Below are 26,933 nucleotides of genomic sequence, written 5' to 3' on the forward strand. Positions count from 1 at the left end.
TTTACTTCTCTGATTGCCATGGCTAGGACTTGCAAAACTATGTTGAATAATAGTGGCAAGAGTGGACGTCCTTATCTTGTTCCTGATGTTAGAGGAAATGCTTTCAGTTTTTCACCATTGAGAATGATGTTTGCTGTGGGTTTCTCGTATATGGCCTTTATTATGTTGAGGTAGGATCCCTGTATGCCCACTCTCTGGAGAGTTTTTATCCTAAATGGGTGTTGAATTATGTCAAAAGCTTTTTTTTTTAACATCTTCATTGGAGTATAATTGCTTTACAATGGTGTGGTAGTTTCTGCTTTATAACGAAGTGAATCAGTTATACATATATATATGTTCCCATATCTCTTCCCTCTTGCAGCTTCCTCCCTCCCAACCTCCCTATCCCACCCCGCTAGGTGGTCACAAAGCACCGAGCTGATCTCCCTGTGCTATGGGGCTGCTTCCCACTAGCTATTTAGTTTACATTAGGTATTGTATATATGTCCATGCCACTCTCTCACTTTGTCACAGCTTACCTTTACCCCTCCCCATATCCTCAAGTCCATGCTCCAGTAGGTCTGTGTCTTTATTCCCATCTTACCCCTAGGTTCTTCATGACCTTTTTTTTTTTTCTTAGATTCCATATATATATGTTAGCATACGGTATTTCTTTTCCTCTTTTTGACTTACTTCACTCTGTATGACAGACTCTAGGTCCATCCACCTCACTTCAAATAACTCAATTTCGTTTCTTTTTATGGCTGAGTAATATTCCATGGTATATATGTGCCACATCTTCTTTATCCATTCATTTGTCGATGGACACTTAGGTTGTTTCCATGTACTGGCTATTGTAAATAGGGCTGCAATGAACATTTTGGTACATGACTCTTTTTGAATTATGGTTTTCTCAGGGTATTTTCCCAGAAGTGGGGCTGCTGGCTCATATGGTAGTTCTATCTGTAGTATTTTAAGGCGCCTCCATACTGTTCTCCATAGTGGCTGTATCAATTTACATTCCCACCAACAGTGCAAGAGTGTTCCTTTTTCTCCACACCCTCTCCAGTATTTATTGTTTCTGGATATTTTGATGATGGCCATTCTGACTGGTGTGAGATGATATCTCACTGTAGTTTTGATTTGCATTCTCTAATGATTAATGATGTTGAACATCCTTTCATGTGTTTGTTGGCAATCTGTATATCTTCTTTGGAGAAATGTCTATTTATGTCTTCTACCCATTTTTGGATTGGGTTGTTAGTTTTTTGTTATTGAGCTGCATGAGCTGCTTGTAAATCTTGGAGATGAATCCTTTGTCAGTTGCTTCATTTGCAAATATTTTCTCCCATTCTGAGGGTTGTCTTTTGGTCTTGTTTATGGTTTCCTTTGCTGTGCAAAACCTCTTAAGTTACATTAGGTCCCATTTGTTTATTTTTGTTTTCATTTCCATTTCTCTAAGAAGTGGGTCAAAAAGGATCTTGCTGTGATGTATGTCATAGAGTGTGCTGCCTATGTTTTCCTCTAAGAGTTTGATGGTGTCTGGCCTTACATTTAGGTCTTTAATCCATTTTGAGTTTATTTTTGTGTATGGAGTGTTCTAATTTCATACTTTTACATGTACCTGTCCAGTTTTCCCAGCATCACTTATTGAAGAGGCTGTCTTTTCTCCACTGTATATTCTTGCCTCCTTTATCAAAAATAAGGTGACCATATGTGCGTGGGTTTATCTCTGGGTTTCTATCCTGTTCCATTGATCTATATTTCTGTTTTTGTGCCAGTACCATACTGTCTTGATTACTGTAGCTTTGTAATATAGTCTGAAGCCAGGGAGCCTGATTCATCCAGCTCCATTTTTTGTTCTCAAGATTTCTTTGGTTTTTCGGGGTCTTTTGTGTTTCCATACAAATTGTGTAATTTTTTGTTCCAGTTCTGTGAAAAATACCAGTGGTACTTTGATAGGGATTGCATTGAATCTGTAGATTGCTTTGGGCAGTAGAGTCATTTTCACAATGTTGATTCTTCCAATCCAAGAACAGGGTATATGTCTCCATCTATTTGTGTCATCTTTTATTTCTTTCATCAGTGTCTTATAATTTTCTGCATACAGGTTTTTTGTCTCCTTAGGTAGGTTTATTCTTAGGTATTTTATTCTTTTTGTTGCAGTGGTAAATGGGAGTGTTTTCTTAATTTCACTTTCAGATTTTTCATTGTTAAGTGTATAAGAATGCCAGAGATTTCTGTGCATTATTTTTGTATCCTGCTACTTTACCAAAATCATTGATTAGCCCTAGGAGTTTTCTGGTAGCATCTTTAGGTTTCTCTATGTATAGTATCATGTCATCTGCAAACAGTGACAGCTTTACTTCTTCTTTTCTGATTTGGATTCCTTTTATTTCTTTTTCTTCTCTGATTGCTGTGGCTGAAACTTCCAAAACTATGTTGAATGAGTATGGTGAGAGTGGGCAGCCTTGTCTTGTTCCTGATCTTAGTGGAAATGCTTTCAGTTTTTCACCATTGAGGACGATGTTGGCTGTGGGTTTGTAATATATGGCCTTTATTATGTTGAGGAAAATTCCCTCTATGCCTACTTTCTGCAGGGTTTTTTTTTTATCATAAATAGGTGTTGAATTTTGTCGAAAGCTTTCTCTGCATCTATTGAGATGATCATATGGTTTTTCTCCTTCAATTTGTTAATATGGTGTTATCACATTGATTTGCATATATTGAAGAATCGTTGCATTCCTGGCATAAACCCCACTTGATCATGGTGTATGATCCTTTTAATCTGCTGTTGTATTCTGTTTGCAAGTGTTTTGTTGAGGATTTTTGCATCTATGTTCATCAGTGATATTGGCCTGCAGTTTTCTTTCTTTGTGACATCTTTGTCTGGTTTTGGTGTCAGGGTGATGGTGGCCTCGTAGAATGAGTTTGGGAGTGTTCCTCCTTCTGCTGTATTCTGGAAGAGTTTGAGAAGCATAGATGTTAGCTCTTCTCTAAATGTTTGATAGAATTCGCCTGTGAAGCCATCTGGTCCTGGGCTTTTGTTTGTTGGAAGATTTTTTTTTTTTGCGGTACGCGGGCCTCTCACTGTTGTGGCCTCTCCCGTTGCGGAACACAGGCTCCGGTCGCACAAGCTCAGCGGCCATGGCTCACAGGCCCAGCTGCTCCGTGGCATGTGGCATCCTCCCGGACCGGGGCACGAACCCGTGTCCCCTGCATCGGTAGGCGGATTCTCATCCACTGCGCCCCGAGGGAAGCCCCTGTTGGAAAATTTTTAATCACAGTTTCAATTTCAGTGCTTGTGATTGGTCTGTTCATGTTTTCCATTTATTCCTGGTTCAGTCTCTGCAGGTTGTGCATTTCTAAGAATTTGTTAATTTCTTCCAGGTTGTACATTTTATTAGCATAGAGTTGCTTGTAGTAATCTCTCATGATCCTTTGTATTTCTGCAGTGTCAGGTGTTACTTCTCCTTTTTCATTTCTAATTCTATTGATTTGAGTCCTCTCCCACTTTTTCTTGATGAGTCTGGCTAATGGTTTATCAATTTTGTTTATCTTCTCAAAGAACCAGCTTTTAGTTTTATTGATCTTTGCTATAGTTTCCTTCATTTCTTTTTCATTTATTTCTGATCTGATCTTTATGGTGTCTTTCCTTCTCCTAACTTTGGGGATTTTTTTTCTTTCTTTCTCTAATTGCTTTCAGTGCAAGGTTAGGTTGTTTATTTGAGATGTTTCCTGTTTCTTAAGGTAGGATTGTATTGCTATAAACTTACCTCTTGGAACTGCGTTTGCTGCATCCCATAGCTTTTGGGTCGTCGTGTCTCCATTGTTATTTGCTTCTAGGTATTTTTTGATTTCTTCTTTGATTTCTTCAGTGATCACTTCGTTATTAAGTAGTGTATTGTTTAGCCTTCATGTGTTTGTATTTTTTACAGATCTTTTCCTGTAATTGATATGTAGTCTCATAGCATGGTCAGAAAAGATACTTGATACGATTTCAATTTTCTTAAATTTACCAAGGCTAGATTTGTGACCCAAGATATGATCTGTCTTGGAGAATGTTCTATGAGCACTTGGGAAAAATGTGTATTTTGTTGTTTTTGGATGGAATGTCCTATAAATATCAATGAAGTCCATCTTGTTTAATGTATCATTTAAAGCTTGAGTTTCCTTATTTATTTTCATTTTGGATGATCTGTCCATTATTGAAAGTGGGGTGTTAAAGTCCCCTACTATGATTGTGTTACTGTCCATTTCCCTTTTTATGGCTGTTAGTATTTGCCTTATGTATTGAGGTGCTGCTATGTTGGGTGCATAAATATTTACAAATGTTATATCCTCTTTTTGGATTGATCCATTGATCATTATGTATTGTCCTTCTTTGTCTCTTTTAATAGTCTTTATTTTAAAGTCTATTTTGTCTGATATGAGAATTGCTACTCCAGCTTTCTTCTGATTTCCATTTGCATGGTATATCTTTTTTCCATCCCCTCACTTTCAGTCTGTATGTGTCCCTAGGTCTAACGTGGGCCTCTTGTAGACAGCATATATATGGGTCTTGTTTTTGTATCCATTCACTCAGTCTATGTCTTTTGGTGGGAGCATTTAATCCATTTACTTTTAAGGTAATTACTGATATGTATGTTCCTATTCCCATTTTCTTAATTGTTTTGGGTTTGTTATTGTAGGTTTTTTCCTTCTCTTGTGTTTCGTGCATAGAGAAGTTCCTTTAGCATTTGTTGTAAAGCTGGTTTGGTGGTGCTGAACTCTCTCAGCTTTTGCTTGTCTGTAAAGGTTTTAATTTCTCCATCAAATCTGAATGAGATCCTTGCTGGGTAGAGTAATCTTGTTTGTAGGTTTTTCCCCTTCATCACTTTAAATATGTCCTGCCACTCTCTTCTGGCTTGCAGAGTTTCTGCTGAAAGATCAGTTGTTAACCTTATGGGGATTCCCTTGTGTGTTATTTGTTGTTTTACCCTTGCAGCTTTTAATATGTTTTCTGTGTACTTAATTTTTGATAGTTTAATTAATATGTGTCTTGGCATGTTTCTCCTTGGATTTATCCTGTATGGGACTCTCTGTGCTTCCTGGACTTGATTAACTATTTCCTTTCCCATATTAGGGAAGTTTTCAACTATAATCTCTTCAAATATTTTCTCAGTCCCTTTCTTCTTCTCTTCTTCTTCTGGTACCCCTATAATTCGAATGTTGGTGCGTTTAATGTTGTCCCAGATCTCTGAGACTGTCCTCAGTTCTTTTCATTCTTTTTTCTTTATTCTGCTCTGCAGTAGTTATTTCCACTATTTTATCTTCCAGATCACTTATCCATTCTTCTGCCTCAGTTATTCTGCTATTGCTTCCTTCTAGAGTATGTTTAATTTCATTTATTGTGTTGTTTATCGTTGCTTGTTTCCTCTTTAGTTCTTCTAAGTCCTTGTTATATGTTTCTTGCATTTTCTCTATTCTATTTCCAAGATTTTGGATCATCTTTACTATGATTATTCTGAATTCTTTTTCAGGTAGACTGCCTATTTCCTCTTCATTTGTTAGGTCTGGTGGGTTTTTACCTTGCTTCTTCATCTGCTGTGTGTTTCTATCTTTTTATTTTGCTTATCTTACTTTGTTTGGGGTCTCCTTTTCACAGGCTGCAGGTTCATAGTTCCCGTTGTTTTTAGTGTCTGTCCCCAGTGGCTATGGTTGGTTCAGTGGGTTGTGTAGGTTTCCTGGTGGAGGGGACTAGTACCTGTGTTCTGGTGAATGAGGCTGGATCTTGTCTTTATGATGGGCAGGTCCATGTCTGGTGGTGTGTTTTGGGGTTTCTGTGGACTTATGATTTTAGGCAGCCTCTCTGCCAATGGATGGGGCTGTGTTCCTGTCTTGCTGGTTGTTTGGCATAGGGTGTCCAGCACTGTAGCTTGCTGGTCGTTGAGTGAACCTTGGTCTTGGTGTTGAGATGGAGATCTCTAGCAGAGTTTCGCCATTTGATATTACGTGGAGCTGGGAGGTCCCTTGTGGGCTAGTGTCCTGAAGTTGGCTCTCCCACCTCAGTGGTACAGCCCTGATGCGTGGCTGGAGCACCAAGAGCCTGTCCTCCACATGGCTCAGAATAAAAGGGAGAAAACATAGAAAGAAAGAAAGAAAGGAAGGAAGAAAGGAAGAGAGGAAGAAAGGAAGGAAGGAAGGAAGGAAGGGAGAAAATAAAGTAAAGTAAGATAAAATAAAGTTATTAAAATAAAAATTATTAAGGAAAAAATTTAAAAAGTAAAAAGAAAATGGACGGACAGAACCGTAGGACAAATGGTGAATGCAAAGCCATACAGACAGTATCTCACACAGAAGCATACACATACACACTCACAAAAAGAAGAAAAGGGGAAAAAATAATCCATCTTGCTCCCAAAGTCCACCTCCTCAATTTGGGATGATTCCTTGTCTATTCAGGTATTCCACAGATGCAGGATCTTCTTCCACAGATCAAGTTGATTGTGGAGCTTTAATCCGCTGCTTCTGAGGCTGCTGGGAGAAATTTCCCTTTCTCTTCTTTGTTCTCATGGCTCCCAGGGTTCAGCTTTGGATTTGGCCCCACCTTTGCGTGTAGGTCGCCTGAGGGCGTCTCTTCTTTGCTCAGACAGGACAGGGTTAAAGGAGCAGCTGATTTAGCGGCTCTGTCTCACTCAGGCCCAGTGGGAGGGAGGGGTTCGGATGCGGGGTGAGCCTGCTGTGGCAGAGGGTGGCGTGACGGTGTACCAGCCTGGGGCGCACTGTGCGTTCTCCCGGGGAAGTTGTCCGTGGATCACGGGACCCTGGCAGTGGCAGGCTGCACAGGCTCCAGGGAGGACAGGTGTGGAAAGTAACCTGTGCTCGCACACAGGCTTCTTGGTGGCAGCAGCAGCAGCCTTAGCGTCTCATGCCCGTCTCTGGGGTCTGTGCTGATAGCCGCGGCTTGCGCCCGTCTCTGGAGATCCTTTAAGCAGCACTCTTAATCCCCTCTCCTCGCGCACCAGGAAACAAGGAGGCAAGAAAAAGTCTCTTGTCTCTGTGGCAGCTCCAGACTTTTCCCGGACTCCCTCCCGGCTAGCTGTGGCGCACTAACCCCTTTAGGCTGTGTTCGCGCCGCCAACCCCAGCTCTCTCCCTCCATCCGACGGAAGCCCGATCCTCAGCTCCCAGCCCCCGCCCGTCCCGGCGGGTGAGCAGGTAAGCCTCTCGGGCTGGTGAGTGCTGGTCGGCATCGATTCTCTGTGCGGGAATCTCTCCGCTTTGCCCTCCGCACCCCTGTTGCTGTGCTCTCCTCCGTGGCCCTGAAGCTTACCCCCTCTGCCACCTGCAGTCTCTGCCCGCGAAGGGACTTCTAGTGTGTGGAAACCTTTCCTCCTTCACAGCTCCCTCCCATTGGTGTGGGTCCCGTCCCTATTCTTTTGTCTCTGTTTTTTCTTTTTTCTTTTGCCCTACCCACGCACGTGGGGAGTTTCCTGCATTTTGGGAGGTCTGAGGTCTTCTGCCAGCATTCAGTGGGTGTTCTATAGTAGCAGTTCCACGTGTAGATGTATTTCTGATGTATCTATGGGGAGGAAGGTGATCTCTGCATCTTACTCTTCTGCCATCTTCTCAAATCCCCTGTCAAAAGCTTTTTCTGCAGTTGTTGAGATGGTCATATGGTTTTTATTCATCAGTTTGTTAATATGGTGTATCACATTGATTTATTTGTATATGTTGAAGAATCCTTGCATCCCTGGGATAAATCCCACTTGATCATGGTGTTTGATCCTTTTAATGTGTTGTTGGAGTCTGTCTGCTAGTATTTTGTTGAGGACTTTTGCATCTATATTCTTCAGTGATATTGGTCTGTAATTTTCTTTTTTTGTAGTATCCTTGACTGGTTTTGGTATCAGGGTGATGGTGGCCTCATAAAATGAGTTTGGGAGTGTTCCTTCCTCTGCAATTTTTTGGAAGAGTATGAGAAGGATGGGTGTTAGCTTGTCTCTAAATGATAGAATTCACCTGTGAAGCCATCTGGTCCTGGACTTTTGTTTGTTGGAAGATTTTTAATCACAGTTTCAATTTCAGCACTTGTGATTGGTCTGTTCATATTTTCTGTTTCTTTCTGGTTCAGTCTTGGAAGGTTATACCTTTCTAAGAATTTGTCCATTTCTTCCAGGTTGTCCATTTTATTGGCATAGAGTTGCCTGTAGTAGTCTCTTATGATGCTTTATATTTCTGTGGTGTCTGTTGTAACTTCTCCTTTTTCATTTCTAATTTTATGGATTTGAGTCCTCTCCCTCTTTTTCTTGTTGAGTCTGGCTACAGTTTTATCTATTTTGTTTATGTTCTTAAAGAACCAGCTTTTAGTTTTATTGATCTTTGCTATTGTTTTCTTTGTTTCTATTTCATTTACTTCTACTCTGATCTTTATGTTTTCTTTCCTTCTACTAACTTTGGGTTTTGTTTGTTCTTATTTCTGTAGTTCCTTTAGGTGTAAGGTTAGATTGTTTATTTGAGATTTTTCTTGTTTTTTTGTGCTAGGATTGTATTGCTATAAACTTCCCTGTTAGAACTGTTTTTGCTGCATCCGGTAGGTTTTGGATCATTGTGTTTTCATTATCTTTTGTCTCTAGGTATTTTTTGATTTCCATTTTGATTTCTTCAGTGATGTCTTGGTTATATAGTAATGTATTTTTTAGCCTCCATGTGTTTTTGTTTTTTACGTTTTTCTCCCTGTAATTGATTTCTAATCTCATAGTGTTGTGGTCAGAAAAGATACTTGATATGATTTCAATTTTCTTAAATTTAGTGAGGCGTGATTTGTGACCCAGGATGTGATCTGTCCTAGAGAATTATCTGTGGGCACTTGAGAAGAAACTCTAATTTGCTGTTTTTGGATGGAATGTCCTATAAGTATCAATTAAATCTATCTGGTCTTCTGTGTCATTTAAAGCTTGTTTTTCCTTATTAATTTTCTGTTTGGATGATCTGTCCATTGGTGTAAGTGAGGTGTTAAAGTCCCCCACTCTTATTGTGTTACTGTCAATTTCCTCTTTTATAGCTGTTAGCAATTGCCTTATGTATTGAGGTGCTCCTATGTTGGGTGCATATATATTTATAATTGTTATATCTTCTTGGATTGATCCCTTTATCATTATGTAGTGTCCTTATTTGTCTCTTGTAACATTCTTTATTTTAAAGTCTACTTTATCTGATATGAGTACTGCTACTTCAGCTTTCTTTTGATTTCCATTTGCATGGAATATCTCTTTCCATCCCCTCACTTTCAGTCTGTATGTGTCCCTAGTTCTGAAGTGGGTCTCTTGTAGGCAGCATATATACGGGTCTTGTTTTTGTATCCATTCAGCCAGTCTGTGTCTTTCAGTTGGAGCATTTAATCCATTCACATTTAAGGTGATTATAGATATGTATGTTCCTATTACCATTTTTTTAATTATTTTGAGTTTTTTTTTTTTTTTTTTTTTTTTTGTTAAAGAAAAGACACATTTATTCAGCGTCACGATCAGACTATTACATTTAGCAATCAACAGCATGGGTGCAAAAAAAAAAAAATCTACATTAAAACCCTTTGTTGGAATGCTTTACACTTTCCACAGAACAGAAACTAAAATAACCTGTTATACAATTAGTCACAAATACAGTCCTCGAGTTTTTTTGCCCATACACATGAGTATTGTCTAAAACATGTCTTCTTTGTAGCAGCTAGGCCCTGCCACCACTGTGCTTGGCTGAGTTCACAAATCTGTTGTAACCTGTAGCTTCCCTGTCAGTTCTCTGGCTCTCCTCTCCTGCTAAGCGTTGTTTCCTGGCAGTAATCAAAACCTTCTGCCACTGCCATAGCTACTGCTGCTGCTGGAACCACCATAGCCACCTTGGTTTCGGGGTTTGGCAAAGTATTGGCCTCCACCACCATAGGGGCCAGAACTTCTGCCTCCAAAGTTTCCTTCTTTCATGGGTCCAAAATTTGAAGACTGATTGTTGTAGCTGCCAAAATCGTTGTAGCTTCCACCACCTCCAAAATTGCTTCCATCATTACCAAATCCATTATAGCCGTCCCCACTGCCACCATATCCACCACCACCGCGGCTGCCACCAAAGCCACCTCGACCGCTGAAGTTTCCTCCACAACCAAAGTTGTCATTCCCACCAAAACCACCTCCACGACCACCAAAGTTTCCAGAACCACTTCGACCTCTTTGGCTGGATGAAGCACTAGCCATCTCTTGCTTAGATAGGGCTTTCCTTACTTCACAGTTGTGGCCATTCTCAGTGTGGTATTTCTGAATGACAATCTTGTCTACAGAGTCATGATCATCAAAGGTTACAAAAGCAAAGCCTCTCTTTTTGCCACTGCCTCGGTCAGTCATGATTTCAATCACTTCAATTTTCCCATACTGTTCAAAATAATCTCTTAGATGATGTTCTTCAGTATCTTCTTTAATGCCACCAACAAAAATCTTTTTCATAGTTAAGTGGGCACCAGGTCTTTGAGAATCTTCTCTTGAGACGGCCCTCTTTGGTTCCACAACTCTTCCATCCACCTTGTGTGGCCTTGCATTCATGGCCGCATCCACCTCCTCCACAGTGGCATATGTGACAAACCCGAAGCCTCTGGAGCGTTTGGTGTTTGGATCCCTCATTACCACACAATCTGTGAGCGTTCCCCACTGCTCAAAATGGCTCCTCAGACTCTCATCGGTTGTTTCAAAGCTCAAATCTCCGATGAAGAGCTTCCGCAGCTGTTCGGGCTCTTTGGGTGACTCTGACTTAGACATAACGGCAGTGGAGGGTGGGGGGAGACGTCAACGATGCTTACTCGGCGGCGTCCACGAGCAGAAAACTGGGTTTGTTTTTGTAGGTCCTTTTCTTCTTTTGTGTTTCCCCCTTAGAGAATTTCCTTTAGCATTTATTGTAGAGCTGGTTTGGTGGTGTTGAATTCTCTTAGCTTTTGCTTGCCTGTAAAGCTTTTGATTTCCCTGTTGAATCGGAATGTGATCCTTGCTGGGTAGAATAATCTTGGTTGTAGTTTCTTCCCTTTCATCACTTTAAATATATAGTGACACTCCCTTCTGGCTTGTAGAGTTTCTGCTGAGAAATCAGCTGTTAACCTTATGGGAGTTCCCTTGTACATTATTTGTCATTTTTCCTTTGTTGCTTTTAATTTTTTTCTTTGTGTTTAATTTTTGTCAGTTTGATTACTATGTGTCTCAGCATGTTTCTCCTTGGGTTATCCTGTATGGGACTCTATGCGCTTCCTGGACTTGGGTGGCTATTTTCTTTCCCATGTTAGGAAAGTTTTTGACTATAATCTCTTCTAATATTTTCTTGGGTCCTTTTCCTCTATCTTCTCCTTCTGGGTCCCCAATAATGCGAATATTGGTGCGTTTAATGTTGTCCCAGAGGTCTCTTAGGCTTCTTCATTTCTTTTCATTCTTTTTTCTTTATTCTGTTCCACGGTAGTGAATTCCACCATTCTGTCTTCCAGGTCACTTATCGGTTCTTCTGCCTCAGTTATTCTGCTATTGATTCCTTCTAGTGTATTTTTCATTTCAGTTATTGTATTGTTCATATCTGTTTGTTCTTTAATTCTTCTAGGTCTTTATTAAACATTTCTTGCATCTTCTTGATCTTTGCCTCCATTCTTTTTCCGAGGTCCTGGATCATCTTCACTATCATTATTCTTAATTTTTTTTCTGGAAGGTTGCCTATCTTCACTTCATTTAATTGTTTTTCTGGGGTTTTATCTTGTTCCTTCATCTGGTACCTAGTCCTCTGCCTTTTCATTTTGTCTGTGTTTCTGTGAATGTGGTTTTCGTTCCACAGCCTGCAGGATTGTAGTTCTTCTTGCTTCTGCTGTCTACCCTCTGGTGGAATAGGCTGTCTAAGAGGCTTGTGTAAACTTCCTGATGGGAGGAACAGGTGGTGGGTAGAGCTGGCTGTTGCTGTGTTGGGCAGAGCTCAGAAAAACTTTAATCCGCTTGTCTGCTGATGGGTGGGGCTGGGTTCTCTCCCTGTTGGTTGTTTGGCCTGAGGCAACCCAGCACTGGAGCCTACCCTGCTCTTTGGTGATGCTAATGTCAGACTCTGGGAAGGGGGTCATGCCAAGGAGTACTTCCCAGAACGTCCGCTGCCAATTTCCTTGTCCCCATGTTGAGCCACAGCCACCCCTCGTCCCTGCAGGAGACCTTCCAACTCTAGCAGGTAGGTCTGGTTCAGTCTCCTGTGGGGTCACTGCTCCTTCCCTTGGGTCCTGATGTGCATACTACTTTGTGTGTGCTCTCCAAGAGTGGAGTCTCTGTTTTCCCCAGTCCTGTCAAAGTCCTGCAATCAAATCCCGCTTGCCTTCAAAGTCTGATTCTCTGGGAATTCCTCCTCCCATTGCCGGACCCCCAAGTTGGGAAGCCTGACGTGGGGCTCAGAACCTTCACTCCAGTGGGTGGACTTCTGTGGTATAAGTGTTCTCCAGTTTGTGAGTCACCAACTCAGCAATTATGGGATTTGATTTTATTGTGTTTTTGCCCCTCCTACCATTTCATTGCGGTTTCTCCTTTGTCCTTGGATGTGGGGTATCTTTTTTGGTGACTTCCAGTGGCTTCCTGTCGATGGCTGTTCAGCAGTTAGTTGTGATTCCGGTCCTCGCGCGAGAGGGAGTGAGCGCTCATCCTTCTACTCCACCATCTTGAACCAATCTCCAACTTTTCTGAATTAATTTATTCTAGCAGATTTTTTTCTTTTTGGTCGTGTGTGTGTGTGTGTATTTTTTAGTCTAAGGTTTTCTACATATCACATTGTCTCATCTGCAAACAGAAATAATTTTACCTCTTGCTGTCCAGTTTGGATGCCCTCTCTTTCTCTCTCTCTCTCTCTCTCTCTCTCTCTGTGTGTGTGTGTGTGTAATTGCTGTGGCTAGGACTCATAGTACAATGTTGTATAGAGGTAAGAAGAATGGGTATCTTGCCTTGTTCCTGATCTTTTAGTTTCAGGGAAAGCTGTCTGGTTTTCACTGTTCAGTATGATGTTAATTGTGGGCTTTTTGTGTATAGTCTTTATTATGTTAAGGTATTTTCTGTCTATTCCTAATTTGTTGAGAATTTTATCATAAAATGTTATTGAATATTTTCAAAGCTTCTTCTGCATCTGTTGAAATGATCATTTTGGGTAGTGTTTTGATTTGTAATTTAATATCTTCATTTGTTATAGGTCTATTCAGATTGTCTTTTTCTTTTTGAGTTCATTTTAGTAGTTTGTATGTTTCTAGTACTTTGCCTGTTTTAGCTAGGTTATCAAATTTGTTAGCATACAGTTGTTTTTAGTATTTGTTTTACAGTCCTTATTATTTCTGTAAGATCATTAGGAGTGTCCCTTCTTTCATTTCATTTCTAATTCTAGTAATTTGAGACTCACCTCTTTTGTCTTGATTAATGAAGCTAAAGTTTTGTCAATTTTTTTTAGAGAATCAGCTTTCTGTTTAAGTGATTTTCTTTATTATTTTTCTATCCTCTATTTCATTAATTTCCACTCTAAGCTGCTATTCTTTTCTTCTTGCTTTAGGTTTATTTCACTTTTCTTTTTCCAGTATCTTAAAATAGAAGTTTAGGTTATTGGTTTGAAATGTTATTTTTTTTGCAAAATAAGTATTTACAGCTATAAATGTCTTTGTGAGCACTGCTTTTGCTGCATCCCTTAAGTTTTGGTATGTGTCTTCATTTTTATTCATTTTGGAGTACTTTTAGAGTTCCTTTTTGATTTCTTCTTTGATGCATTGATTATTTAGGAGTATATTGTTTAATTCCCATACATTTCTGAATTTTCCAGTTTTTATTGCTATTGATTTCTAGTGTTGGAAAGCATATTTTAGTATCATGTCTATCCTTTTAATCTTTTAATTATTTCTATCCTGTCTTCTTCATTAAGACAATCTTTTTATTATTTCTGTCTTCTGCACTTTAAATTCATTGAGGTTTGTTTTATGGTCTATGGTCTGTCCTAGAGAATGTCCCATGTATACTTGGAAAGAATGTATATTCTGTTCCTGTTTTGTGGAGTGTTGTATGAATATTCTATAAATGGTTGGTTTATAGTGTTGTCCAAATCTTCTATTTCCTTGTTGATCTTCTAGCTCATTGTTCTATCTTTTATTGAAAGTGTAGTGTTGAAATCTTAAACTATTATTGCTTTTTAAAAAATATTTATTTATTTTTTAATTTTGGCTGCATCAGGTCTTAGTTGTTGTATGCAGATCTTTGTTGTGGCATGTGGGATCCTCCACTGTAGTGTGCGGGATCCTCATTGCAGCGCATGGGCTCTGTAGTTGCGGCACATGGGCTCTCTAGTTGTGGCCCGTGTGGTCAGTAGTTGTGGTGCACTGGTTTAGTTGCCCCACAGCATTTGGGATCTTATTTCCCCCACCAGGGATCAAACCCACGTCCCCTGCATTGGGAGGTGGATTTTTAACCCCTGGACCACCAGGGAAGTCCCAAACTATTATTATTGACTTATCTCTTTCTCCCTTCATTTTCAGTTTTGCTTCATATGTTTTTATGTTCTATTAGGTGCACATTTGCTTATAATTGTTATGTCTTCCTCATGGGTTGACTCTTTAATCATTATAAAATGTCACTCTACGTCTAGCAACATTTTTTTTTTTTTTTTGCGGTACGCGGGTCTCTCACTGTTGTGGCCTCTCCCGTTGCGGAGCACAGGCTCCAGACGCACAGGCTCAGCGGCCATGGCTCACAGGCCCAGCTGCTACGTGGCACATGGGATCTTCCCGGACTGGGGCACAAACCCGTGTCCCCTGCATTGGCAGGCGGACTCCCAACCACTGCGCCACCAGGGAAGCCCTAGCAACAACTTATTTGATTTTATTTTTGCGGTACGTGGGCCTCTCACTGTTGTGGCCTCTCCTGTTGCAGAGCACAGGCTCCGGACGCGCAGGCCCAGCGGCCACGGCTCACGGGCCCAGCCGCTTCACGGCACGTGGGATCCTCCCAGACCGGGGCACGAACCCGTGTCCCCTGCATCGGCAGGCAGACTCTCAACCACTGCGCCACCAGGGAAGCCCTAGCAACATTTTTTTTATGTGTATTTTTTCTGACATTAGTATAGCCACTCCAGGTTTCTTGTGGTTACTGTTTGTATATCTTTTTCCATCCCTTAACTTAGAATCTGTTTGTATTTTGAATCTAAAATGTCTCTTCTGTAGATAGCATATAGTTGGATCTTGTTTTTAATCCAGTCTGACAATGTCTGCCTTTGAATTGTTTAATGTAGTTACATTTAATGTGATTATTGATATAGGCATAATTGGTTTTATTGTGCTTCACTTTATTGCACTTTGCAGATATTGTGTTGTTTTACAAAGGAAGGTTTGTGGCATTGAGCAAATCTCTTGGCGCCATTTTTCCAACAGCATTTGCTCACTTCATGTCTCTGTGTCATATTTTGGTTATTTTTGCAATATTTCAAACTTTTTCATTATTATTATATTTCTTATGGTGAGCTATGGTGAGTAACCTTTGATGTTACTACAACTTGCTGAAGGCTCAGATGATGGTTAGCATTTTTTAGCCACAAAGTGTTTTTATTTTTATTTATTTATTAAGAAAACACACATATTCACTTTATTATTTATTTATGTATTTACTTATTTGGTTGTGTGGGGTCTTAGTTGCGGCAGGCAGGCTCCTTAGTTGCAGCTCGCCAGCTCCTTAGTTGCAACTCACCAGCTCCTTAGTTGCAACTCTGCAGCTCCTTAGTTGGTGGCATGTGAACTGTTAGTTGCAGCATGCATGTGGGATCTAGTTCCCTGATCAGGGATCGAACCTGGGCCCCTTGCATTGGGAGCACGGAGTCTTATCCACTGTGCCACCAGGGAAGTCCCTATTTAGTTTTTAAAAAGTTATTGGAGTATAGTTGACTTACAATATTGTGTGCAATAAATTATTTTAAAATTAAGGTTGTACATTGTTTTTTCAGACATAATGCTATTGCATACTTAATAGAGTACATTATAGTGTAAATATAACTTTTATATACAATGGGAAACCACAAAATCCTTGTGACTTGCTGTGTTGTGATGTTTGTTTTATTATGGTGGTCTAGAACCAAACCTGCAATATCTTCTACGTATGCCTGTACTTGGATTTATATTTGCCATTTTACTTTGTGTTTTCTATGTGTGTTATGTCCTTTTTGTTCCTCTGTTCCTCCTTTACTGCTTTCTTTTACATTGAATTAATATTATCTAATATAGCATTTTAATTTCAAAACCCATTGTTTTTGCACTGTATGTTTTTAAAGTAACTTTCTTAATGGTTGCTCTAGGGCTTATAATATACATCTTAACTTATCAGAATCCACTTCACATTTATATTAACTTAATTCCAGTGAGATTTAGAAAAATTACTCTTACATAGCTCTATTCCCTTTCCTATGTTTTCTGTTAATATTGCTATACATGTTACATCTATAAATGTTACAAACCCAATAATACATCGTTATAATTATTACTTTATATAATTTTGTCTTTTAGACTAGCTTAGCTGAGAGGAGAAAGAGCAAGTATATATTTATTATTTTTGTTATATTAACCTTTTTATTTATCATTTCTGGTTCTTTTCATTTATTCTTGCAGATTCAAGTTACCATCTGGAGTTATTTCCTTATTTAGCCCAATACAGCTTTGCTACTATGTACTTTGCGCTGTTATCAGCAAATATATTACAATTTTATATGTTATAGGCTCAAGAATATATTATATACATGATGTTTTATACAATTGCTTTTTAAATTGAGTAGAAGAAAGGAGTAAAATATGCATTTATGCTATTTTTATAATTTCATAATTACCTTTACTGGTGCTCTTTGCTTTTTCACAATAATTGAATTATGACTATTTGGGGTCACTTACTTTCAGTCTGATTAATTTCCTTTAAAATTTCTTGTAAGGAGGGTCTGCTGCTAGTAACAGGTTCTCTGTTTTTATTTATCTGGGAGTATCTTTAATTTGCTTTTATTTTTTAAAGATAGATTTGCTGAATACAGCATTCTTAGTTAATAGTTTCTTTGAACACTCTGAATATATTATTCCACTGCCTTCTGGCCTCCATTGTTTCTGCTGAGAAGTCAGATTTTAATCCTATTGGGATTCCCTTGCAGTGATAAGTCATTTTTTTTCTTCTGTAAAGATTTTCTCCTTATCTTTGGTTTTCACTATTTTTACTATGATGTTTCAGTTTGTGGATCTCTTTGTGTTTTCCTACCTGGAGTTTGTTGAGCTTCCTGGATGTGTAGATTATTGTTTTTCAACAGATTTGAGAAGTTGTCAGCCATTATTTCTTCAAATATTGCAGCACTTAATAGTGTCCCACACTTCTTTGAAGTTTTCATTTTTTCTTCATTCTTTCTCTCTATTCTTCAGGTTGCATAATCTTTATTGCTCTTTCTTTAGATTTGCTTATTATTACTTCTGCTAATTCAAATCTACTATTGGCCCTTTTAGTGAATTTTTCACTTCAGTTATTGTAATTTTCAACTCTAGAATTGCCATTCTGTTCTTTATTATAATTCCTGTTTATTGATGATCTCTACTTGCTGCCACATTTCATAATGCCTTTTTTGCTCTTTAATCATGGTTTCCTTTAGTTCTTTGAACATATTTATAATGGCTGCTTTGAAGATTTTGTTAAATTTGATATCTAGTTGCTCTCACAGGCAGTTTCTGTTGCCTGATTTTTTTCCCCAGTGTATGGGTTATACTCTCCTGTTTCCTTGTATGACTAATTTTTGTTGGAAATTAGATATTTTAGATAATACATTGTAGTAACTTTGGGTACTGGTGCCTCCCTCTGGAGCTTGTTATTGTTATTTGCTAGCTTATTGGTCAAGTAACTGGCTGTACTATTTTTTTTTTTTTTTTTTTTTTTTTTTTTGCGGTACGCAGACCTCTCACTGTTGTGGCCTCTCCCGTTGCGGAGCACAGGCTCCGGACGCGCAGGCCCAGCGGCCACGGCTCACGGGCCCAGCCGCTCCGCGTTATGTGGGATCTTCCCGGACCGGGGCACGAACCCGCGTCCCCTGCATCGGCAGGCGGACTCTCAACCACTGCGCCACCAGGGAAGCCCTGGCTGTACTATTTTAGTAGAGTCTATTTCTCTCTTGCACTGGTAAGTTCTGATATTGCTCCTCAGGGAGCATATTCTTGGATTATGTCTACAGTCACCCTGGGTTAACAGTGGTCTTTTTTGGGTTCTCTTTGGCTGACTCTGTCCCTGACCTTAGCCAGATGTTGAACTCTACTAATTGCTAGGTGATTGTTTAATTACTTTCAACAATGCCCTGGTGCGTAAATTGCTCACCAGCTGAACCAGTGAAATTCAGAATCCTTTGAAGGGATAGTTCTGGAAGTCTGTTGAGATTTTTTTCTGACTTCAGGCAGTCTCTGCCCAGCTATGTCCTTCCCAGATTCTCTCACACAAACTAGCCAGTTTACAGTTTAGCTTTTATGTCCAGTGATTCTACCAATACCCCAATTGCCCTTACCACAACCTCTACTAAAGTTGAGAGCACCGGTAGGCTTGAACTTCTCCACACTCTGTTGCAAATGAAGTCAGTTCCTTTTGGAAGAGAATAGCTCCCTGGTTTATGACCTGCTCTCCCTCAAGGCAAAACCTCTGAGTTATGGCTATGGAGGTGGAAGAGGGGACAATGGCAAGCTTCTCTGTCAGTGACACTCCCAATTTAGGAGCTGAGTGCTCAGTGGTGGTGGGGAGGGGACGATACCTTCAGATCTTTTTGTTTGACTCTTGCAGCACAGAATCACCGCTTTACAAACCAGGAGAATGATGACTGGGGCTCAATATTCTCATCAGCACCACACCCAGGATACAGCCTTCTTGGGGGCTGGGCAGAGGAAGAGAGAGCCACCTCTCACCTACACTTGCCCATAACTTAGCCTCAGTAACAGATAGGTGGGGGTAGGAAAAGAAATACTAACATACTGCCTGTCCTGGGATTGTATCCCTCAAACTGAGAGCTGGATCCCTGCGTTCTTGGCTGTATCCAGTCTGGAGTAAAGTTTCCCTCTTGCTGAGTTAGGAGGGAGGAAGGAGGAAGCAGATCTCAGTTCAAATACCAGAGACTCTCAATATTCTTAAATTGTAGAAAATTTTCTTGAATGTGTGTTTCTATATTTGCTGTATATGTCCTTCAGCCATGTCCAGAGATTTTAACTGGTTGTTTTAAAATAATTTTCACTAGTTTCACTGGTGAGTGAATCCACAGAGTTCCTCATGCTGTAAAGCTGGAGATCAGAGTCACACCACCCACTCTCTTTATTTCCTCTTTCTGGAAAATGCATTCTCTTTAATAAGATCTTTGTTAGAATTTCTGCTACACTTTATGTTTCATGCTGTCATATTTTCCATCTCTTTCTCCGTACATCCTGGGTTTCCCTTTTAGTTCATAATCCAGCTCATGAATTATCTCTCCAACTCTATATAACTCTCTTTTGAGTTTCTAATTTTATTGATTATATTTCAAATTTCCTTCAGTACTATTTAGTATTTTTTAAATTAAATCTGCCTTGTATGTTAAAGTAGAGTCATTTTTTTCTTGTTTTCTTTTCCTATGGCTTTGTTCTTAATCATTTATCCAATGTGTATTTTATAGTGTATATCTGACCCATTCTTAAATTCTAAGGAATTTTGATTTCTTGTTTACTAAGCTTGTTTGGCATGAATGACTGTTAAATTTTATGAAATGCTCTGTCTGTGTAAACTAAGATGTTTTCAATCTTAAAATAAGGAGGCTGTCATCTGTCTTTTCATGTATTTAAATGGAGGTAACTTTGAATTAGAATATCATTTTTTTAGAAACTCATATTAAATTGATGGATAGAGGCATTAAAAGCTGAGGGTGCTAAATCCAAGACAGATGAGACATTATGTGGCCCTTGATGGAAGAGCACGCCACCTCCTCTGAAGTAGCTTTGAAAAAAACCTGTCTAGATTCAACTTAGCAATTTAGAGGAAGTACAGAGGATCGAGGATTATATTAAATTATGCTATGGGGATGCAGTTACAAAAATCTGGATTATATAAATCTCTCAAGGACAAACAACTGGGTTTCTTCAAATAAACTGTGAGGAGAAAGAGTGCATATGAAAGATTGGAAGAGGGGAGAAAGGAAGAGTGAAAGGACCAGCAAGAGAGGGAGAGTAAACACAGCGATTTAAAAGAAACATAAACTACATATCAACGGATTGCAATGTGTGGACTTTAACTGCCTCCTGATTCAAATAAACAATGTGTAAAAAAATGGCATTTATGAAACATTTGAACTTTTGAGTATTCTGTGCATAGTTGACATTAAGGAATTTTTATTCATTTTTATGTGTACTAGCAGTGTTGTGGCTGTCTTCAAAATACTTATCCTTTAGAAGTAACAGTGAAATATTCAGGGATGAAATTATATATGTGAAATGCTTCAAAAGAACATGGGAGGAGAATAGTGGGTAGGAGTATAGAAGAAACAAATTGGCTATGAGATGATAATTCTTGAAGATGGGTGATGGATAAAGTTAATTACTGTTTTTTGTATTTTTGCATATATTTGGAATTGACTTTCCTATTACTTACTACTTTGGCTTTGTAATCTTGATTATTACAGGGAGGGAATTTGTAAACTAAAGTGAGGCCAAAAGGAGTAGTTAACGAGTGCATCATCACTTTCTGATGTGTAGACTTTTTAATTTTGGATCATCTGTGAAATTGAGGGCATGGTTTGAAAACACTGACAATTTCCTGTTCATTTTCCCTGAAAAGAAAGCATTCAGATGCTTTTTTTTTTATTGTGAAGAAATGTGCTCTACAACAAAATACCTATGAAATCAAGCATATCTTTTTTTCAGTTATATGCTGAATTCTGAAATACTTATGTGTTTCAGTGTTTGTTCTTTTTCAAAAACCATTTTTTCAGGATCTTATTGATATGATTAGTTGTTCAATTTCCAAGTCTGTTCAGTTTAAACTACTGATTGAGGTAAAACCAATAACAATTAATTGGTTGCTCATTAAGTGTAAGGCATGTGCCAGGCTTTTGGGAGTGGCACCTAAATCACTCCACAATTTATAGAAACCTATAATGTCCTTGGGAAGACAAAGTACATGACAAGATGAACAACCCCTGAAAGATGTAAATAATTGTCAAGGCAACAGAACGTTATATAATTTTTTTGCCAACTCAAAATTCAATACCCAGAATTCCTAATTCCCTCCACCCTAGGTGTTTTTCAACTATATTATACCCTGATTAATCCCCACCTCTGCTAAGATAACAAGGGGGCATTAGTTGGGAAAATAGGAGAGAATGGGGAAAAGGGCTCTATTAATACTAATTGAGGCACCAAAATAAGCTTTCTACATTCATTCATTCTCCTGGAAAGTGTAGACTTTTGGCTTCTGTCATGCCAGAACACCATGATCGTTATCATGAATGGAACAATTACAGGGAGTGGGTCTCCAGGCTCATATCTACCCACAGGCAGGTCCCGCTTTGCCTCAGGGGTTCTTAATTAGGACTATGTTGATAAAACATGTGAGAAGCTGAGAAGCTCTGATTTATTTATGATAACTGAACCCATTCGTCTTTCTTCTCTTTTCCAATCTGGTAGAGAAACAGAGAAGAGATTTTTAATGCTTGCAGTAAATCACACAGAGCAGATTTGGCAGCAGTTTTATAGTTTGGTTTGCTCTTTTCCCCTTTAGCCTGACGACTGAAGGATACCTTTTTGCAAAAGGGAGAAATAAGCTTTGTTCTTAATTGATTATTTAGGATCTAGCTCATCACTGATAAATGAAATGAACAAGGTTGGTATATAACAACATTTTGATGAATGATTGATTACTTTTATCTTCAGAGAGATGGACACATACCCTGTACTGATAGACTAGACAATGAATCAGATCTGACCAATTCCAGATAAATGAAGAAGTTTGTGAGACAAAAGATATTTTGATGAATGATTTACTACATATACATGTAGATGGAGTCATTCAGAAAGTAGTTTTTCTTTATGAAATATTGCTTTTAAAATCCAGTCAAAAGGTGGAAAGAAAGGAGGGTTTATTTTTTAAATTAATTTATTTGGCTGCGTCGGGTCTTAGTTGTGACTCTCGGGATCTACGATCTTCTACGGTCTTAGTTGTGACTCTCGGGATCTACGATCTTTTAGTTGCAGCATGCAAACTCTTAGTTGCAGCATGTGGGATCTAATTACCTGACCAGAGGTTGAACCCAGGCCCCCTGCATTGGGAGCACAGAGTCTTAGCCACTGGACCACCAGGGAAGTCCCTGAAAGAAAGTAGGCTTTAACATCATAGTTAAAACAAGAAAAAAAAGTTTCATTGGATTATCCAGGAAAATGCAATTACCAGACACAAGATTCAAACCAGGCAATACATTTAATAATTTTGTGAACACCTAATATGTAGGTAATTTTCTTTTCCAGAATTCCTGCTCTTCCAGTGTTCGTTATCTAGTTGGGGGAGTAGAATTTGTACATAAGTAAAACCATTCTAATAAATGGTCTGTAGTAATATGGACTTCAAGTAGTTTGGGAGTACAAAGGAGAGACTGTTTACTGTGGGCTGGTCTGCCTAGAGTTCCTAGGGAGAAGTGATTTGAACTAGAAATGAAAGGATGACTGAAATTTCAGTAGGCAGAAATGTCATGGGCTTATACATTTATTTAACAATTATACATAGTAACTCTCATGTGTAAGTCACTACGCTAAATAGACATTGAATCAGACAATTATATTGGGTTGGCCACAAAGTTCGTTTGGGCTTTTCCTTAAGATGTTAAGGAAAAACCCGAATGAACTTTGTGGCCAATCCATAATAACAGTGTGACAACGTACTGTAATAGAACAGGGTGTTTGTGGAACACAGAGGAGAGACAGACAGCAAATGAGCCAAATGAAGAGGGGTGGTGATGGAGCAAAGAGGACCCTCTTCCAGGTGGAGAGACTGCAGTTGAAAAGGGCCAGAGGCAAGAGGGGGCGCAGACTGCTTGGAGCTGCAAGGCCAAGAACTGCTCTGTCCACTATGGTAGCCCTTTGTCACATGCAGCTGTTGAACACTTGAAATATAGCAAATGCGACTGAGACACTGAATTTTAGTTTTATTTAATTTTATTAACTTAAGCTTAAAAATTAACATCTGCTTCAATATACTTGGAACAACTAACAACATGTGAACCTACTTTCTGAAAGTAAATTTTATTAAATTTAAATACAGATCGAATATTTCTGATGACAATTTAGAATCCAAATTGTGGTGTAAAGTTGGTATAAAATACACACCAGATTCCAAAGGTTTAGTATTTGTAAAAGAATGTGTAAAATTTCATAACTTCTTAATATTAATTATATGTTGACATAATATTTTGGATATATTAGGTTAAGTAAATTAATTTCACCTGTTTCTTTTTACTTTTTGAAAAAAATTTTATTTTCTATTGGAGTATAGTTGATTAACAATGTTGTGTTAGTTTGTGTACAGCAAAGTGATTGTTATACATATACGGGTATCTATTCTTTTTCAAATTCTCCCATTTAGGTTATTACAGAGAATTGAGCAGGGTTTCCTGTACTATACAATAGGTCCTTGTTGGTTATCTATTTTAAATATAGCAGTGTGTACATGTCAATCCCAAACTCCCAGTCTGTCCCTCCCTCCACACCCTCCCTACCCCAGTAACCATAAGTTCTTTCACTAAGTCTGTGAGTCTGTTTCAGTTTTGTAATAAGTTCATTTGTGTCATTTTTATTTAGATTCTGCATATAAGCGATATCACATACTATTTGTCTTTCTCACTTAACATGATAGTCTCCAGGTGCATCCATGTTGCTGCAAATGGCCTTATTTCCTTCTTCCTAATGGCCGAGTAATAATACATTGTACATATGTACCACTTCTTCTTTATCCATTCATCTGTCAATGGACATTTAGGTTGCTTCCATGTCTTGGCTATTGTAAACAGTGCTGCAATGAACACTGGGGTGCATGTAACCTTTCAAACCGTATTTTTCTCTGGATATATGCCCAGGAGTGGGATTGCTGTATCATATGGTAGCTCTATTTTTAGTTTCTTAAGGAGCCTCCATACTGTTCTTCATAGTGGCAGTACCAATTACATTCCCACCAACAGTGTAGGAGGGGTTCCCTTTCTCCACACCCTCTCCAGCATTTGTTGTTTCTAGACTTTACTATGATGGCCATTCTGACTGGTGTGAAGTGACATCTCATTGTAGTTCTGATTTGCATTTCTCTAATAATTAGTGATGTTGAGCAGCATTTCATGTGCCTCTTGGCCATCTGTATGTCTTCTTTGGAGAAATGTCTATTTAGGTCTCCTGCCCATTTTTTGATGGCATGGTTTCTTTTTTTGATATTGGGCCCGATGAGCTGTTTGTAAATTTTGGAGATTAATCCCCTGTTGGTAGCAGTGTTTGTAAATATTTTCTCCCATTCTGTGTGTTGTCTTTTCATTTTGTTTATGGTTTCCTTTGCTGTGCAAAAGCTTTTGAGTTTAATTAGGTCCCATTTGTTTATTTTGGTTTTTATTTCTATTGCTCCAGTAGATGGATCAAAACAAAGATATTGCTGTGATTTATGTCAAAGAGTGTTCTGCCTACATTTTCCTCGAAGGGTTTTAGAGTATCGGGTCTAACACTTAGGTCTTTAATCCATTTTGAGTTTATTTTTGGGTATGGTGTTAAAGAGTGTTCTAATTTCATTTTTGTACATGAGGCTGTCCAGTTTTCCCAGTACCATTTATTGAAGAAACTGTCTTTTCTCCATTGTATAGACTTGCCTACTTTGTTGTACATTAATTGACCATAGGTGCGTGGGTTTATTTCTGGGCTTTCTGTCTGTTCCATTGATCTATATTTCTGTTTTTGTGCCAGGACCATACTGTTTTGATAACTGTAGCTTTGTAGTATAGTTTGCAGTCAGCGAGCCTGATTCCTCCAGCTCTGTTTTTCTTTCTCAAGATTACTTTGGCTCTTCGGGGTCTTGTGTGTCTCCATACGAATTAAAAAATTTTTGTTCTAGTTCTTTGAAAAATGCCATTGGTAATTTGATAGGGATTGCATTGAATCTGTAGATTGCTTTGGGTAGTATAGTGATTTAGACAATATTGATTCTTCCAATCCAAGAACAAGGTATATTTTTCTATCTGTGTCATCTTTGATTTCTTTCATCTGAATTGTAATAGTTTTTGGAGTATAGGTCTTTTATCTCCTCAGGTAGGTTTATTCCTAGGTGTTTTATTCTTTTTGATGCAATGGTAAATGGGATTGCTTCTTTAATTTCCCTTTCTGATCTTTTGTTGTTAGTGTATAGAAATACAACAGATTTCTGTGTATTAATTTTGTATCCTGCAGCTTTACCAAATTCATTGATGAGCTCTGGTAGTTTTCTGGTAGCATCTTTAGGATTTTCTATGTATAGTATCATGTCATCTGCAAACAGTGACAGTTTTACGTCTGCTTTTCCAATGTGGATTCCCTTTATTGCTTTTTCTTCTCTGATTGCCGTGGCTAGGACTTCCAAAACTATGTTGAATACAAGTGGCAAGAGTGGACATCCTTGTCTTGTTCCTGATTTTAATCCTACTTGATCATGGTGTGTGATCCTTTTAATGTATTGTTGGATTCAGTTTTCTAGTATTTTGTTGAGGATTTTTGTGTCTGTGTTCATCAGTGATATTGGCCTGTAATTTTCTTTTTTTGTGTGATATCTTTGTTTGGTTTTGTTATCAGGGTGATGGTTCCCTCATAGAATGAGTTTGGGAGTGTTCCTTCCTCTGCAAATTTTTGGAAGAGTTTCAGAAAGATAGGTGTTAAGTATTCTCTAAATGTTTGATAGAATTTGCCTGTGAAGCCATCTGGTCCTGGACTTCTGTTTATTGAGAATTTTAAAATCAGTTTCAATGTCAGTACTTGTGATTGGTCTGTTCATATTTTCTATTTATTCCTGGTTCAGTCTTAGGAGATTGTACCTAAGAATTTGTCCATTTCTTCTAGGTCCATTTTATTGGCACTTAGTTGCTTGTAATAGTCTCTTATGATCCTTTGTATTCTGTGGTGACAGCTTTAACTTCTTTTTCAGTTCTAATTTTATTGATTTGAGCCCTCTCCCTCTTTTTCTTGATGAGTCTGGCTAAAGGTTTATCAATTTTGTTTATCTTTTCAAAGAACCAGCTTTTAGTTTCATTCATCTTTTGTATTGTTTTCTTTGCCTCTATTTCATTTATTTCTGCTCTGATTTTTATGATTTTGTTCCTTCTACTAACTTTGGGTTTTGTTTGTTCTTCTTTCTCTAGTTGATTTAGGTGTAAGGTTCGGTTATTTTAGGTTATTCTTGTTTCCTGAGGTAAGATTATATTGCTGTAAACTTTCCTCTTAGAATTGCTTTTGCTGCATCCCATAGGTTTTGGATCGTTGTGCTTTCATTTTCATTTGTCTCTAGATATTTTTTGATTTCCTCTTTGATTTCTTCAGTGATCCATTGATTGTTTAGTAGCATAATTTTTAGCCTCCACGTGTTTTGTTGTTTTTTAAAGTTTTTTTCTTGTAGTTGATTTCTAATCTCATTGTGGTTGGAAAAGATGCTTGGTATGATTTCAGTTTTCTTAAATTGACCAAGGCTCACTTTGTGGCCCAGCATGTGATCAATCCTGGAGAATATTCCATGTGCATTTGAGAAGAATGTGTATTCTGCTGCTTTTGGATGGAAAGCTCTATAAATATCAGTTAAGTCCATCTGGTCTAATATATAATTTAAGGCCTGTGTTTCCTTATTTTCTGTCTGGATATTTATCCACTGATAATAGTGGGGTGTTAAAAGTCCCCCACTATTATTGTGTTACTGTTGATTT

The 26,933-nt window shown here is 38.5% G+C and overlaps 1 protein-coding gene and 1 pseudogene across 1 annotated transcript; one reads left to right on the forward strand and one right to left on the reverse strand.

The window, feature by feature from the left end:
• LOC101274679 (LLGL scribble cell polarity complex component 2-like) overlaps positions 1–26,933 on the forward strand; it is a 106,416-nt pseudogene that overhangs the window by 41,101 nt on the left and 38,382 nt on the right.
• LOC101274438 (heterogeneous nuclear ribonucleoprotein A1) lies at positions 9,457–10,833 on the reverse strand. The gene has a single exon (XM_012534902.3). It carries the CDS (start codon positions 10,757–10,759, stop codon positions 9,800–9,802), a length of 960 nt encoding a protein of 319 aa, XP_012390356.2. The 5' UTR covers positions 10,760–10,833; the 3' UTR covers positions 9,457–9,799.

This window comes from Orcinus orca, chromosome 6, assembly GCF_937001465.1.
Source record: "Orcinus orca chromosome 6, mOrcOrc1.1, whole genome shotgun sequence".
Lineage (NCBI taxonomy): Eukaryota > Metazoa > Chordata > Mammalia > Artiodactyla > Delphinidae > Orcinus > Orcinus orca.